Source organism: Pleurodeles waltl, chromosome 12 (assembly GCF_031143425.1).
Source record: "Pleurodeles waltl isolate 20211129_DDA chromosome 12, aPleWal1.hap1.20221129, whole genome shotgun sequence".
In the NCBI taxonomy this organism is placed as follows: domain Eukaryota; kingdom Metazoa; phylum Chordata; class Amphibia; order Caudata; family Salamandridae; genus Pleurodeles; species Pleurodeles waltl.
Window position 1 is genome coordinate 708,851,724 of NC_090451.1, and position 16,926 is coordinate 708,868,649.

Below are 16,926 nucleotides of genomic sequence, written 5' to 3' on the forward strand. Positions count from 1 at the left end.
TCTTGCATCCCAGTACTAGCTCATTGAGCGCCACATTGCTAGGGGAGCAGAGTTGGGGAGCAGGGTGAGTGGGCCCTCTACGTGAACCTCATGTTTGTCCTTGAAAGTTGGAAGTCCTCTTATGTAGCTGCCATGTCTCGTCACAGTACTATGCTGAGCTCCAAGCAGCTTTTCTAAGTATTAAAGAAAGAAAACACATCATCACTTTTTTAACATAACCTTATGTGATATACTGAATTTCACAGTGGTTTTGTTTGGGCAGTGCCAAGACACATTTGCATGTAGTTGGTTTCTTCTTTTATGGCACCAATAAGCTAAAACAACAAAGATATGGTTCACAACTGAATTTCCTGGGCTCACTGTTTGTTTCAAACATTTCCAGTTATAACGTTTTACTATTGAATAGCAAACTTTTATTCTTTGAGTTCTAGCTGACAGATGATAACTTTATCCCGCGATCTTCCTTGTGAGGTGGAACCTGCTCAGTGACATAGCAGAGTTGCTTTAGCAGATGATTACTTCATCCTTCAGAGGAACAATATGTGAGGGGCGTGGGCGTGTACGAAGGGTAACATTCCCAGTCCACTGTTCATATTTGTGTCCAGCAGAGACCTGCAATAACCCTTGATGTAGAATTGTTTGGGGTGGGTTCTGGGGGCACCTGAACAGCTGTGTTTTTATGGAAGACTCAGTGACTAGAATTCTTCCACATATTTGCTCTGTACCCTGTACAGTGCTCTGTTGTTTTCGGGGGATTGCGATTGTTAACCATTTTGACCAGTAAACACAGTATGTTGTTGGATTACTGTGCTAGTTATTACTGTCTAGAAGAGACTATAGGGACCTCAGTTAAGTAAATATATTCACTCCACGTCTACACCACATACTTTGGGGTTGGGTACTAATTAGTAGAGGGAACCCAGTGGCAAGGAGCAAATGCTATGCAGTGGAATTAAACCTCCTTACACCTGTGTACCTATTGTCATCTTACAGAGGGTCTGGTTATTGTGCAGCATTGACTTGAATATCAAGTGGAATGCGATAGCGCTGATGGAGAGGAAACATTGTGACTGTGTCAAGTGCTTTGTCTCTGAAAGAGGTTATGTGGGGGAACAAATTGGCGCAAGTTGGATGACCTATATATTATGTTCATGGTTTGAAGTATTCACTCCTGTCACTGGCAAGGTATGTAAAGCTGCCTGGATAAACCAGAGGGTTGCAGGGAGCACCAATGGAGAAGAAACACTGACTGTGTCAAGTGTCATTGTCAATGTAGGAGGTTCTATGATTTGGTCTCTTTTGTATCTAATTCTAGGTCAGAGGCAATAACTGAAGGTGGTAAAAGCTAGAATGTTGCACAGCTCACTTTTCTTCTAAGAGTCAGAGGTTCTTTGGTGGGACGAGGGGGTTATTGGCAAAAACTGGATGTCCTTAAGGCATGGGTAGAGGTCTTGAAAACAAAAGCATTGTAGATAACGCCAATCTAGTTGAATACCTGGAATGCATTATTCCAGGGAGATAATGCAACTCCAGTTACTGACTTACAGGTATTTTGGAAAGTGGAACTCGTTTGTGCCAATGTGCATTTGTTGTTGCATTTCCAGACAATTTTGATTTCTCGGGGACTGCTGTTTTACTATTGAGAATGGAAGATATGTTTACATTTAGTAGTTTTGGTTTTATTGGTGAAGAATAATCAATCTACTAGCCTTTGGAAGCTGGTTCAGACCTAACTGTTCTGGTCAGGTCTAGTCTATTATGTCCACGCTTCCTTACTGGCTTGGCTGCTGTGATATGTTGGATCTTTTGGCTCAATAAACGAAATTGTTGCTGACATTATCTCTTTTTGCAAACTGGGTACAAGGCTTGGCGGAAAAATTGCAGAAAGGTGAGTTCTGCTGGTAAGAAAACTTTCCTTTCCAGTATTATGTTGGAAAGTTACACACCATTGTCTCCCCAAATACACAGGTTGGGAAGTCCAATCCTTCCTCTGCTGCTACATGCAGTACGAATTTACTGCAAGTTGCGTGAGGTTGGTATTTCCCAACATGTGCTGTCCAAGTATCCATGAAATTACCATAGGTTTGGTTAATCCATTGTTGGAAGCACTTGCTTGTACCTTGTGAGGTAGGAAGCTGGAGGCAGGCTATTACCATACTCCTCTTCCCTGATTTGCCAGTTCAACATGTTGCAACCACTTTCTGCAATCCACACCCCTTGACAGAGGGCAAGGCATCACAGTGGGCGAGGGTACAAACATATCTTACCTACACCTTCTGCTCTCTCCCTTTCCAGATGAAACCGAGTATGAGTACAGCGGAAGTGAGGAAGAGGAGGACAGCCATGGTGAAGAAGGAGAACCCAGGTACTCATTGCAACCCGTTCCGATCCACTCATTTGAAATCTGGTGCCATAAAGGACGGGACAGAGTTGGCTCAGTCTGTCGCATTGACCACTTTTGTCTTTGCTGTTGCCATGGTCAAAGAATTGGCAACTCCATAGAAGAATATGAGCATCAAAACAGTCTATTAGCTCTCCTTTTTCTTTAGAATTTGCTTCCACATTGTCCAGCTCAGTCTGATTGAGCCCCTGTGGTAATCCCGTAGCATCACCAGAGCGCGCAGGTACCATTTTTAATCATTCAGGAGGCCATGAATTAGTCTTTAGAAACATGACAGGAAAGTAAGTGAATTGTTGTCTTGTTAGTGGTAAAATGATTATACAAAGCATGAATAGTCCGATTATTAAAATGATGCTGATTACAAAGCAATGTAGAGTTGAGTATTTCGTTAGCAATCTAGGCAAAATGTGGGATGCAGCCAGGAGGTGGTGATAAGATCACGAGTTAAGAGAAATGGGCAAGAAACGTGACAGCCTTCAACATTTTCCTAATTCTCCACCCATGTTTCAGGCTAGTTACCTAGTTGCTCCTAATTACTTAGCATTATGAGTGACTTTATATCCAGTCTAATTAGTGGGGCACCTTATGTATATGAAAACCGCTCTCCCCTCATTGATGGGATTAGGTATTCCCCAACATATTTAATGAAATAGCTTGAGGCCAAGAGATCCAGAAATCAAGGTTGATGTTTACTTTTTACTTACTTAACATACTTGTCGAGCACAACTGGACCATGAAGTATTCAGCATATGTGTTGAGTACACTGGTACCATGAAGTATTTGGGCACTTTATATGTAATTCAGATTCAGCTCACATTAAACCACAGTAATAACATTTTTACAAAAGTAATAGACAACAAAATAGGGACAACCCGACAACCGTGAAAATATGTTTTGCATAGAGTTTTAGGGAGCGTTAGTTTAGAAACTGACAGGAAGGCCAGAAAAGAGCTTTTATGTCATTCCTGAAGATAAGAAGGGAGCGTTTCTTCATGACACCCAAACAACAAGAAGTCATGGCATCAGAAGCAGCACTTGTGAAAGATTGAATTTACACACCTCAAGCTGGAGGGCATTTCTGCTTCTGAGGCCTCTCCCTCTACCAGCAATGGAAGGTATCCTGCTGCGTAGAGTGGAGGCCTTGTATGCGAGACAGCAAGGCTTGAATTTGACCCTAGCCATGAGTGACCTCGGAGGGAGATAGCATGAGATGGGGGTGATGTGATCAAATTTGCTTAAGAATTGTGACTGTAAAGCATGAAGAATTTCAGTGTCCCACATCTTTACAATGCTTTTCATGAACGATTGAATCTTATTTTTTGGGGGACTGAGTTTCAAGAACAGGCCATTGTTTCTAGATGATCTGATGAAAGTGTTTTTTTCCCCTCGGAAATGCGGTCAGTGGTGAGAAACCGCAATAAAAGACTTATGGCTTGAGGGTGTTGACATCACACACCTGTCTACACTAATGTCGTGGAATTCAAACCACTTCAGCTTATTTCTGACGGTTTGTGGTGGTCCTGATCCGAGACAAATAATTCATCAGAGTGTGATGGAAGCAATTCGATCCTATCCTAAGCAATCGTTCTGCCTGCAGTTCATCTGCTTTTCTGCCCTGTTCACAGGGCAGCCTGAACTTCATGACTGAAAGCAGACTAACAAATAATCCCCCACATTCTAAATATCCGAACGTATCACAGGTGAAAACCTTTTCCTAAAATCAAAACTTACTAAACTCTAACATGCTGTTCCAGAGTGCTTGATTCTAAGCTCAGTGAATGCTCTTTTAATAAATAGACAAAAAGGCTGTCTGTATTCCTTTCTGGTTCAACCACTACTCACTAACCCAGAAAACTCTTGTAGGGGTTTTAAAGTCCAAAAGTCATGAAGCAAACGGTCTTGGATTGGACGAACAGAGTCTCTTCCCACTGGTAGCCTGGGATGTAACATTAATTTGAGCCAAAAACTGAGCCCAAAGTCCACCCTTTTACCATTTCACCCTCTATATAGTCAGATCAAGCATTCTAGAGCTTTCTCATGGAGGTAGTGTTAGGTTAGACTCTCAGAAGTCAATAACCTTCCAGGACAAGTCAATAACCTAGGCCGATGCCTAGTCTTTGAAAAAGAAGAGGTACTTTATTCAGTCACACAATATGTAATACTGTGCGCAATGTCCACGGAAGATGACGACGATACTGGATATACCAGCAACCTTCAGAGGTTACTAGGGAGACTTCCTATGCTCTTCTCATGCACAGTCTTCCATGGTTTCTTTCTTGCAAACATACCGAAGAGGTTCTTTGTTTCTTCCTGAAAGGGCTGTTCGAGATACCAGGAGGCCGACCTGTTCAAAGACCAGCATGCGCATTGTACTTCCTCCCCATTTAGTATGGACATCAGTGTGTCGATTTCTGGTAGAGAAATGTTGTCACATCAGCTTGAAGTCTGTGCCTTCTTTATGCCATATTTTCAGATAGTAGTTGTGTATCCCAAAAGTCAGATCTGAAAACATGTCTGGACTGCTCTGGCCCTTTTGCTTATTCCACTTAGGCTGGTGCAGTCAAGGTCTTTGTTTTAAGGTGCTCCTAGAAAAATGGGCTGGAGCTGAGAGTCTCCTGTTCTTAGAAGTCCAAAACAAGTGTACAAAAGTGAGCGAGACACTGTCCAACTTAACTACCTGTTAACTTGCACTCTTCACCAATCCTCCATCTTGGGTACCACGTGGCTGTAGAAATTACACAATGGTTTTCAACATGGCTGTGACCATGTGTCACACACGCTCTACCCACATCCTCTATACACACTGAAAATGATACACGCGCAAGATCCATGTCCTGCATCAAAAGGCAAAGGACTGTGTTTTAGGGTACTGGCAGACTAATGTAAGAAAAAGGTAGGAGAGTCCAGTAGGCCGCTGCTACTGGCCTGGCATATGTGCCTACCTTGCCATTATTTATATCCCTGCCCACACAATCGGTTTCCTGCAGCCCAACTCGTGACCTGACTATAGTCATGATGGGTAAGAAGAATGCGTATACCGTGACTTTCCAGGCCACGTCTCAATCCTTGCTACACAAATGTTTCCATCACACACTGATGAGCTTCATATGTGTTGGTGTGGGCATCAGCAAATCTGCAGCTTGTCCATGATGAACCAAGGGAGGGACACATGCTCTCCAGATCCATACAGGGAACCTTTCTCCATCCCAGCAATGCTCCTTCTGATTCTGCAGAGAGAATGAGGGATCTGTATCCATTCTTGGCTCTCTGCCTCTTGCTTTCACACATGAATCTTTGTAATCAATGACTCTTCTGATCTACATAAATCTACATAAAAGACAATATTCTGCTCCTTAGTGCATGGCAATTAGCTATAGGTTTGACTTTGTACAATGTCAACAATGGCGACGTTCCGCAGATTACTTATAAGTAGAGAGGCAAAGTCACAAACAGAAAGGTATTTTCCATTGTTAACATGTGGTGTAGCGCCACAGGCTGCGACAATTGGAACTGGGAATGTGAAGCGCTTCCTCTTTAATATCTGCATTTGTTTACTACAGTCTGGTAAGAGAACCAATCAAGCAACTGTCCTGTCCTTCAGCTTTTTATAACAATCTTTGAAAACGGTGAAAAGTCTCTGAACCAAAACCGTGATGCAACATAGTCCAAACGCAAGCCTTCCCTCTCAGAATACTGGAACACCCACAGACTGCTTCTGAGCTGCCAATCTTAAGTCAGACCAAAAAGCAAAAATACTCACTCATTTATCTGGGTTTGCCAACCGTGCAACTGCAAATGTTCCATTAATTCTTGCCTTGTTCCAGTGCCTCCGCCTTCGAATGTCCCTTAGTTGGCTCCTGTCTTGGCCATAGAACAGGGGACAGCTTAACATTATCTTCTTTATTTCTTCAGGGGGTGCTCAACACCTCTCCTCTTTTCATAGGTTTCTGTGCAACTAGTGTGGCATAAGGAAGTAAGCTTGTGTGCAGTGAGATCTCTTTTTACATACCCCCTTTTTCATTGTCAAAGCTTGAGTGATGCTGTGGGTTGTCATGGCCATCATTTGTTGCAGTGTATCTGCTGGTTAGAGCTGACCAGCTTTTCTAAGACTCCTAATGTTCTGAATATCAAACCGTATCTCAAAATTAAGGAGCGCCATGATCAACTTTTGTTCTTTGGTAAGATTTCTTCATTCATGTAGTTGCAACACCATGCACTCTCATTCTTCGACGCATGTGTATTTCCTCTGATCTGGCAAGGACTTCTCCTAAATTAAAGAAGCCTACCCTCCACTGGAATTGCCACCATGTTGATCCACTTCAGGATAGTCTCATGTCTCATTGTGTCAGCAGTCAGTGTTGCACTTCAACCTCTAGCACAGGGGTTGCCATATTAGAGTGGTGCCAGATCCGTGCAAGATATTCTGCGTATCCATGTATGACACGTACATAAAGTGAATTCAGAAGTGAATTGTTTACATCCTAAATGGTTATCCTGAAAATAAGACAAGGATCTGTCCGCCTCGCTTTGTGCTGGACAGATTTGTTTTAGAACCTCCAAACATATGGTGGCAGGATCATAGTTCTTGTCTGCAGCTTTGGCATTCATCCATGGGTTCTAAGATAGGCTAGGATGGAGAGCAGATTCACCTGGTTCAGAGTTTTGAGAAACAAGCTGCTAGAGATCTATGGTTCCTCCCTGAGTAACATCCAACCCATAGTACAAACCTTAGCCTGGCTTGCCCTTCCACCTTGTCTCACTTCTCCCTCCCACTTGACAGCTTTCTTTTTGGTTTGTGATCGTGGTATTCTAATTTGTTTTACCCTCCTGGAATTTTTCCGAAAATCTTTAGGAGGAAAGCACCACTTTCTTGACACATAAGAAGTGTAAAATGTCAACTAGGCTTTAGGCGTCATTAGATCACCATCCACAGAAGCTTCTGTTTAACTTACTTTTATTGTATTGTCCTTTACAAAACAGTGACCAAAACAGGGTTTTTACCAAGCATTTTGGTGACCACAATTGGTAGCAGGACCTTTTATGTTTTTTTGTGGGCACTAACAAACAAAGGGGGCTGCCGATCGCACCAAGAGAGTCAGAATATGAACATCTTGTGTGTGTGTGTGTGGATCAGAACTCTTTTTCTGAAAATAGTAGTTAACATTTTCTTGAAAACAAAGTGTGTGTTCTAAAATGGCCTTTTGACAGTCACTTGCATGTGGCTACAGACAGATTATTTCCAAGAGAACTATTGACTGTTCTAGACAAAATCCCCCTTCACTTGAAACTTGGCCTGACCTGATCTGATTTGGTGTCCCTCCAGTAATTGCTAAGCTTCACTTTTGCCCGATTACACATTTTGCCATTACATTTATTCTTCTTCTTCCACAAGTTAACTTACCAATGCATTTAATGTCCACAGCTCAATCATGAATGTGCCAGGGGAGTCAACCCTACGGCGGGAATTCCTTCGGCTCCAGCAAGAAAACAAGAGCAACTCTGAGGCCTTGAAGCACCAGCAACAGGTAGTGGCCCAACACCGGGACTCGGAGGCTCACATCAAGCACCTGCTCCATGAACGACAGAGGCGCATTGAGGAGCAGAAGGAGGAGAGACGCCGAGTGGAAGAGGTGAGGAGATCACCTCAACAAGATCACAACAACTGACCTTGAGTCTATGTTTCAAGACAAAAATCTCTGTGGGTTTTCTGTACTGGTGTTCTGAGGTTACACAGAGGTATAGCTACAGGTTGTATTACCATGACTGAGTTTAGGCATGAGATGAAACTAGACTTGAGTAATAAGTTGGCAGTAATCCAACCACCTGAGACCTCAGGAGCCATATTATTAATGGAAAACGCTGGTAGCTGGAACAACATGAAGGCTTTACTGTTAGTGATAGGAAGTTTGGCCAATTGAGCAGTTATCAGTTGCTTAAGAGGCTTGGACACAGTGATGATAGCAACCTACATTCAGTGGAAATAGAAAACCCATGTGAAGAGACTAAAGGTTGGAGAAAATCCTTCCTCTGAGTCAAGATGACGTGTGATGAGTTCAGAGCAGAACACATTGGCCCTGAGTATCTCTTCTTAGACACAAGCACAACACTCATGTCTGGTCACTACACGCACGTTGCCCTTAAGTCAAAGATCAAAACCAAGGAGTAGATCATAGCCTTCTGGACCAACAGGAAGACTGAAAACCTATCAGGAAAGAAAGACTCACTTTAAGTAGAACACGTGTCCCTTAGCGAAGAGGCACAGCAAGGCAGATTAGGCGATACTGATAGTACAGTTTGTAATCTCATAAAAGGCGGTGGACTCTCGCCCCAAATCTCTTAAAATAATGAGCATGATGCTAAACACAACTGCCAGCTGCAACTTCCCAGAAAATAGCACCCATCAAGATTAATTCATATAAGTGCTGACAGCATACCACCTGAGTGCAGGTCTTTATCCTGTCATGAGTTATTACATTCCTTTTCACTTATACTGGACTTTCAATTGGTGTTCACCCAATTACAATTATATTTCCCAGCTTGGAAAGAGAAGCCAGACTAGTCCTAGTGCAGGCATGGTCCAGATGTGTCCCTAATATGCTTACTTCGCAGTTAGTCTGCCTCTTATTAGCAGGTTTATCTGCTCATACTTGAGTTGTAGCATTTTTATGGTTTTACATTTTCTAAACCTAATAATTGCATCTTCAACCGGCCCTTGGCAAATCAGGACTCCCCATCCTTGTGAACACAAACTTGAAATGTGCGCCCCTCAGTTCTTGCAGTCTGAAATCTCATTGCATAGCATTCCGTAGCTCTCAGATACATTTGACTACATAAATATCTTCACATGCGTACATCAGTCACCTTCTGCGCCGAAGTTACCCAGTGCTGCCAGCCGCCAGTGAAAGGGAGCGCATGCAGTGAGCTATTTACATTCAGTCTAAGCCATCATTTTAAGTTCCACGGAGGTGTAGGAATGCAACTTGTTGTATAAAGAAGTGCATAAGCTCAGTGCAGGGTTTGCAAGATACAGAGCTGTTGCAATTTGTGATATACGGCATTGTGCGCAGGACCCTCCTTTCGCCATGTGGTTTGCAATTAACCCAGCTTAATAAGTTACTAAAATGGCATTATCAGCAGCAAAGCACATTCATTCTAACTTTTATTACAAAGTACAAAAAGCATACATGATCAAAAAATGATGGTGAAGTGAAAACCTAGTTGTGAATGGGGTGTGTGCGTGGTATCTTCATGAGGATGTTCATTGTGACATTAAAACATCCAGTTCAATGAATAATATGATCAATTGAACCAGCAACAAATCTGTGAATCATTAATTATAGTGGGTCCTGCTTGCCACCGGGGCCCAGACACGAGCACCCCTGAGTATACAGCCTAGCAGTATGCGCTGAGTAGACAGTAAACTTGCTTTCACATCCTGAAAAGAGTCCGCAGTAACCTGTGTCCGTGGTAGAAGGCCATCAATATAGAGTTCTCAAACAACCATAGGTCTGAGTACAGCACCTCGTGTGTTGGAAGTACAGCAGACACTTTGCATGACTGATCAGTGACATCACTTTTTCACTATCCTTGTCACAGCCCAAATGTATTCCCTCCATGTTTGGAGGTGAGAACTGTGTTATTTAACTTAAGCCTCTGGATAATTTTTTCAGCAACGCTCACATTGCTTAAGAAAAGGCTCTTTTGTTGGAAGCTTGCTATTCCCACCTGAAAACCTTATGTTCGATGGCATATGTTGTTGCAGATACACATGTTTGGCACAGTCCGCTGCCTGGTGTTGGGCTCGGAGTATTACAAGTTGTTTTTCTTCAAAGAAGTCTTTTTTGGTCACGGGACCGAAGGACTCCTCCCTCTTCGGCTCCATTGCGCATGGGCGTCGACTCCATCTTAGATTGTTTTTTTCCGCTGTCGGGTTCGGACGTATTCCTTTTCGCTCCGTGTTTCGGTTCGGAAAGTTAGTCAGAATCTCGGAAGAAAGCGTCGGTATTGTTCCGTTCGGTATCGGGATAGTTAGGTACATCGACACCGATCATCGGAAGACTTTGGGGTAGCTTCGATTCCCCCATCGGGGCCTGGTCGGCCCGACCGCGTGCGACATCGAAGCCGATGGAACGGACCCCGTTCCGTTTCTGCCCAAAATGTCACAGTAAGTATCCTTATACAGATCAGCACTTGGTCTGTAACTTGTGCTTGTCCCCCGAGCACAAGGAGGATACCTGTGAGGCCTGTCGAGCCTTCCGGTCCAGAAAAACACTCCGGGACCGAAGAGCCAGGCGTCTACAAATGGCGTCCACGCCGACAAAACAACGTTTCGACGACGAAGAGGAAACATTCTCGGTTCCGGACTCAGAATCCGGAGACTCCGACGTCGAACAACAGCAACAAACTGTGAGTAAGACGTCGAAAAGTAAAACCATCGACAAAACGAAAGCCCAGGGGACGCCACTGCCAACAGGCCATGGCTCGACCCATAAAACAGGCGACCCGTCGAAGGCGCCGAAAAAGGGCACGCCCATAGCGAAGACACCCGACTCCGGTCGAGGGACCGCCATGGAGCAACCTCGGAGCCGAGAAAGCGGCTCCGAGAGACAAAAACAAGATACCGGCACCGAAAAACATCGGCACCGAGAATCCATGCCGAAAGGAACAAAAATTCTGTCGGTGCCGAAACCGAAAAAAGATTCTCTCTCGGCGCCGAAAAATACCACACCTTCATCCTACTCAGAGGAACAAGGAATAAGTGGCCAGATGCACAGATTTGGACAAGAGCTCCAAAGTGTAGAATCAGACTACACACAAAAGAGACTGTACATCCAGCAAGACACAGGGAAGATATCAACCCTTCCCCCAATAATGAGGAAAAGAAGGATCAGTCTCCTCAAGGATGACGCACAACCACAAGCCAAAGTGGTTAAAAAAGTCACGCCTCCGCCCTCTCCACTACAACAGGCATCGCCGGCACAAACACCGCCACAAATGCACTCACCAGCGCAAACTACCATAAGTCAAGATAATCAGGATCAAGACGCTTGGGACCTATACGACACCCCAGTGCCGGACAATGATCCAGATTCATACCCTACAAAGCCGTCACCGCCAGAGGACAGTACCTCATACTCACAACTGGTGGCTAGGGCTGCAGAATTCCACAATGTCCAACTGCATTCCGATCCTATAGAGGATGATTTTTTATTTAACACCCTCTCGGCTACACATAGCCAATATCAATGTCTCCCAATGCTACCGGGGATGTTACGGCACGCAAAACAAATTTTTGAAGAGCCCGTAAAATCAAGAGCCATCACCCCAAGGGTGGATAAAAAATACAAACCACCACCCACAGATCCAGTGTTTATTACTTCGCAGTTACCACCTGACTCCGTAGTAGTAGGGGCAGCTCGCAAAAGAGCAAATTCCCATACATCTGGCGACGCCCCACCTCCGGACAAAGAAAGCAGAAAATTTGATGCAGCAGGAAAAAGAGTAGCATCACAGGCAGCCAACCAGTGGCGCATCGCAAATTCTCAAGCGCTGCTGGCCAGATATGACCGCGCTCACTGGGATGAGATGCAACTTCTCGTAGACCATCTTCCCCAAGAATACCAAAAAAGGGCGCAGCAAATAGTTGAAGAGGGACAAACGATCTCAAACAATCAAATCCGCTCTTCACTGGACGCAGCAGATACTGCAGCGAGAACAGTCAACACTGCTGTCACCATAAGGAGACACGCTTGGCTCCGCACTTCAGGCTTCAAACCTGAAATCCAGCAGGCTGTCCTTAATATGCCCTTCAACGAAAAACAACTTTTTGGCCCTGAAGTGGACACAGCCATTGAAAAACTTAAAAAGGACACAGACACGGCCAAGGCCATGGGCGCACTCTACTCCCCGCAGAGCAGAGGCTCTTTTAGAAAAACTCCATTTAGAGGGGGGTTTCGTGGCCAACCCACAGACACCACCAGCCAACAAACAAGAACCACACCATATCAGGGTTCCTTCCAAAGGGGAGGTTTCAGGGGATATAGAGGGGGTCAATTCCCAAGGAGTAGGGGAAGATTCCAGACTCCAAAAACACCTCCACCTAAACAGTGACTTTCAAGTCACGCAACCCCTTCACTCAACACCAGTGGGGGGAAGACTAAGCCAATTCTACCAATCTTGGCAACAGATTACAACAGACAATTGGGTATTAGCAATAATCCAACATGGCTATTGCATAGAATTCCACAAATTCCCACCAAACATCCCTCCCAAAACACGCAAAATGTCACCACAACATTTAGAACTTTTAGGACTAGAAGTTCAAGCACTACTGCAAAAGGATGCAATAGAGTTAGTACCAGTACAACAAAAAAACACAGGAGTTTACTCCCTGTACTTTCTAATTCCAAAAAAAGACAAAACATTAAGACCAATATTAGATCTCAGGACACTAAATACCTACATCATATCGGACCATTTTCACATGGTCATACTACAAGACATCATTCCACTGCTCAAACAGCAAGATTACATGACCACATTAGACCTAAAGGATGCGTACTTTCATATACCAATACACCCTTCTCACAGAAAGTACCTACGGTTCGTATTCAAAGGAATACATTACCAATTCAAAGTGTTGCCATTCGGAATAACAACTGCACCAAGAGTGTTCACAAAATGTCTAGCAGTAGTAGCAGCACACATCAGGAGACAACAGATACATGTGTTCCCTTACCTAGACGATTGGCTAATCAAGACCAACACAGTAAAAAAATGCGCAAACGACACCACATGTGTCATACAAACCCTTCACAAACTGGGGTTTTCCATCAACTATACAAAATCACACCTAGAACCGTGTCAGACACAACAATATCTAGGAGCAACCATCAACACATCAAAAGGAATTGCCACTCCAAGTCCACAAAGAGTGCAGGCATTCCACAAGGTAATAAGTGCTATGTTTCCAAACCAAAAGATACAAGCAAAATTTGTGCTAAAACTTCTAGGCATGATGTCATCATGCATAGCCATTGTCCCAAACGCAAGACTACACATGCGACCCTTACAACAGTGTCTAGCATCACAATGGTCACAGGCACAGGGTCAACTTCAAGATCTGGTGTTGGTAGACCGCCAAACATACCTCTCGCTTCTATGGTGGAACAGCAAAAATTTAAACAAAGGGCGGACATTTCAGGACCCAGTGCCTCAATACGTTATAACAACAGATGCTTCCATGACAGGGTGGGGAGCACACCTCAATCACCACAGCATTCAAGGACAATGGGATATACACCAAACAAAATTTCATATCAATTACCTAGAACTGTTAGCAGTATTTCTAGCGTTAAAAGCCTTCCAACCCATAATAACACACAAATACATTCTTGTCAAAACAGACAACATGACAACAATGTATTATTTAAACAAACAAGGAGGAACACACTCAACACAATTGTGCCTCCTAACACAAAAAATTTGGCAGTGGGCGATTCACAACAACATTCGCCTAATAGCACAATTTATTCCAGGAATACAAAACCAACTAGCAGACAACCTTTCGCGAGACCACCAACAAGTCCACGAATGGGAAATTCACCCCCAAGTTCTGAGCAAGTACTTTCAAATTTGGGGAACACCCCAGATAGATTTGTTCGCAACAAAAGAAAACTCAAAATGCCAAAACTTCGCATCCAGGTACCCACACCGCGAATCACAAGGCAATGCTCTATGGATGAGTTGGTCAGGGATATTTGCATACGCTTTTCCCCCTCTCCCTCTCCTTCCATATCTAGTAAACAAGTTGAGTCAAAACCAACTCAAACTCATACTGATAGCACCCACATGGGCAAGACAACCTTGGTATACAACTCTACTAGACCTTTCACTAGTACCGCATGTCAAACTACCCAACAGACCAGATCTGTTAACACAACACAAACAACAGATCAGGCATCCAAACCCAGCATCATTGAATCTGGCAATTTGGCTCCTGAAATCCTAGAATTCGGACACTTAGACCTCACACAAGAATGCATGGAGGTCATAAAACAAGCTAGAAAATCTTCCACTAGACACTGCTATGCATCTAAGTGGAAAAGATTTGTTTACTACTGCCATGCCAATCAAATACAACCATTACATGCCTCTACGAAAGACATAGTAGGATACTTACTACATTTGCAAAAAGCAAATCTCGCTTTTTCATCTATAAAAATACACCTCGCAGCAATATCTGCTTACCTACAAACTACTCATTCATCGTCTCTATTTAGAATACCAGTTATTAAAGCATTCATGGAAGGGCTAAAAAGAATTATACCACCAAGAACACCACCAGTTCCTTCATGGAATCTTAACATCGTCTTAACAAGACTCATGGGTCCACCTTTCGAACCCATGCATTCCTGTGAAATGCAATATCTAACCTGGAAAGTCGCATTTCTCATTGCAATCACATCCCTCAGAAGAGTAAGTGAAATACAGGCATTTACCATACAAGAACCATTTATTCAAATACACAACAATAAAATAGTTCTAAGAACAAATCCAAAATTTCTGCCAAAAGTAATCTCACCATTCCATTTAAATCAAACAGTAGAATTGCCAGTGTTCTTCCCACAACCAAATTCCGTGGCTGAAAGGGCACTACATACATTAGACATCAAAAGAGCACTAATGTACTACATTGACAGAACAAAGCTAATCAGGAAAACAAAACAACTGTTCATAGCTTTTCAAAAACCACACATAGGAAATCCAATCTCTAAACAAGGCATTGCTAGATGGATAGTCAGATGTATTCAAACATGCTATCTTAAAGCCAAAAGAGAATTGCCTATTACACCAAAGGCACACTCAACCAGAAAGAAAGGTGCTACAATGGCCTTTCTAGGAAACATTCCTATGAGCGAAATATGTAAGGCTGCAACCTGGTCTACGCCTCATACGTTTACTAAACACTACTGTGTAGACGTACTAAATGCACAACAAGCTACAGTGGGCCAAGCTGTACTAAGAACATTATTCCAAACTACTTCAACTCCTACAGGCTAAACCACCGCTTTTAGGGGAGGTAACTGCTTTATAGTCTGTGCCAAACATGTGTATCTGCAGCAACATATGCCATCGAACTGAAAATGTCACTTACCCAGTGTACATCTGTTCGTGGCATTAGTCGCTGCAGATTCACATGTACCCTCCCACCTCCCCGGGAAGCCTGTAGCCGTTTAGAAGTAGATCATAAATCTTAAACTTCTGTACATTTGTAAATAATTATTATAAACTCTTAACGTACATACATATTCACTCCATTGCATGGGCACTATTTATAGCAAACAACTCCATCATCACCCTCTGCGGGGAAAACAATCTAAGATGGAGTCGACGCCCATGCGCAATGGAGCCGAAGAGGGAGGAGTCCTTCGGTCCCGTGACCAAAAAAGACTTCTTCTAAGAAAAACAACTTGTAATACTCCGAGCCCAACACCAGGCAGCGGACTGTGCCAAACATGTGAATCTGCAGCGACTAATGCCACGAACAGATGTACACTGGGTAAGTGACATTTTCATTACATGTATAAAAATAGTTTTAGTATTTACTCCTTCCTTTTTGAGCGACTGGGCAGCAAAAGATTCGTAGTTGGTAGAAAACGTCTGCCTCTGTCTGCTACCACCCTGGCCATGGCAGTCTCATCTCTCAGGTCCCCGATCAATAATGAAACCCTAATCGACATCTTCCTTGTTAAAGTTAATGACGATCTCAATCAGTGAATGCCTCTTTTCATCTTCATCAGACTCTCGTCAGCAAAAGACTCCTCATCATCGAAGTCAACTACATCAGTGGAGGGCCCATCTTCTGTAATGTAAGACTCTCGTCAAGGAAGGGTTCCTGGTCTCACACAAACCTGAGAATCAGTCATTGTCGATAACACTTTTGTTAACACTGATCCATTGTCATGGTAGCGTCTTCAAACAGTCTTGCATCCACTGACGTTATGAGTTCCTCTGGTTACAGTCACCTCAGAGAAAACTGGCACCCCAACTTCTGAACATAACTTACAAGAAGAGGAAGTGAATGATTTTGGAAATACATGATGAAGAGTTCAAAGGTGGTCCTATGAAACAAGTTTGGTCCTGTGAAACAAGTTTGATCCATGTTAATTGCACATGTATTTTGTTTCTATAAAAGGGAGAGATATTTCAGTGACCATTAGGGAGACAACTCTTAACTTATTACCCTTATTAAGCCTCCATATCACCAATATGTTGACATTCCTCACAAGCACTGTCCAGGTCTCAGCGGAGTTGCTAGTGTCCTTTCACAAGAATTTGGGTGTCTGGTACAGGAGGTTTCCAGAAGTAATTTCCCCCCATGAACTCAATGAAGTGGTGAGCACCTGCAGGCCAAACACATGGCTCCTACTGAAAAGCCTTCCCTTTCCCTAACCAGGGTGTAGCAAGAGTAGGAGCTGCTGGCACACAGTAGCATGCCAAATGTGGGTGGGAATTGCGATGGA

At 43.5% G+C, this 16,926-nt stretch overlaps 1 protein-coding gene across 7 annotated transcripts in view; it reads left to right on the forward strand.

Moving 5' to 3' along the window:
• Nucleotides 1–16,926, forward strand: part of MINK1 (misshapen like kinase 1) — a 503,992-nt gene that overhangs the window by 262,498 nt on the left and 224,568 nt on the right. For all 7 annotated transcript variants that reach the window (XM_069215741.1, XM_069215740.1, XM_069215743.1 and 4 more), the window contains exons 11-12: nucleotides 2,296–2,365; nucleotides 7,824–8,031. In XM_069215741.1, coding sequence (XP_069071842.1) covers nucleotides 2,296–2,365; nucleotides 7,824–8,031 — 278 coding nt within the window. The remainder of the gene's footprint in view (nucleotides 1–2,295; nucleotides 2,366–7,823; nucleotides 8,032–16,926) is intronic.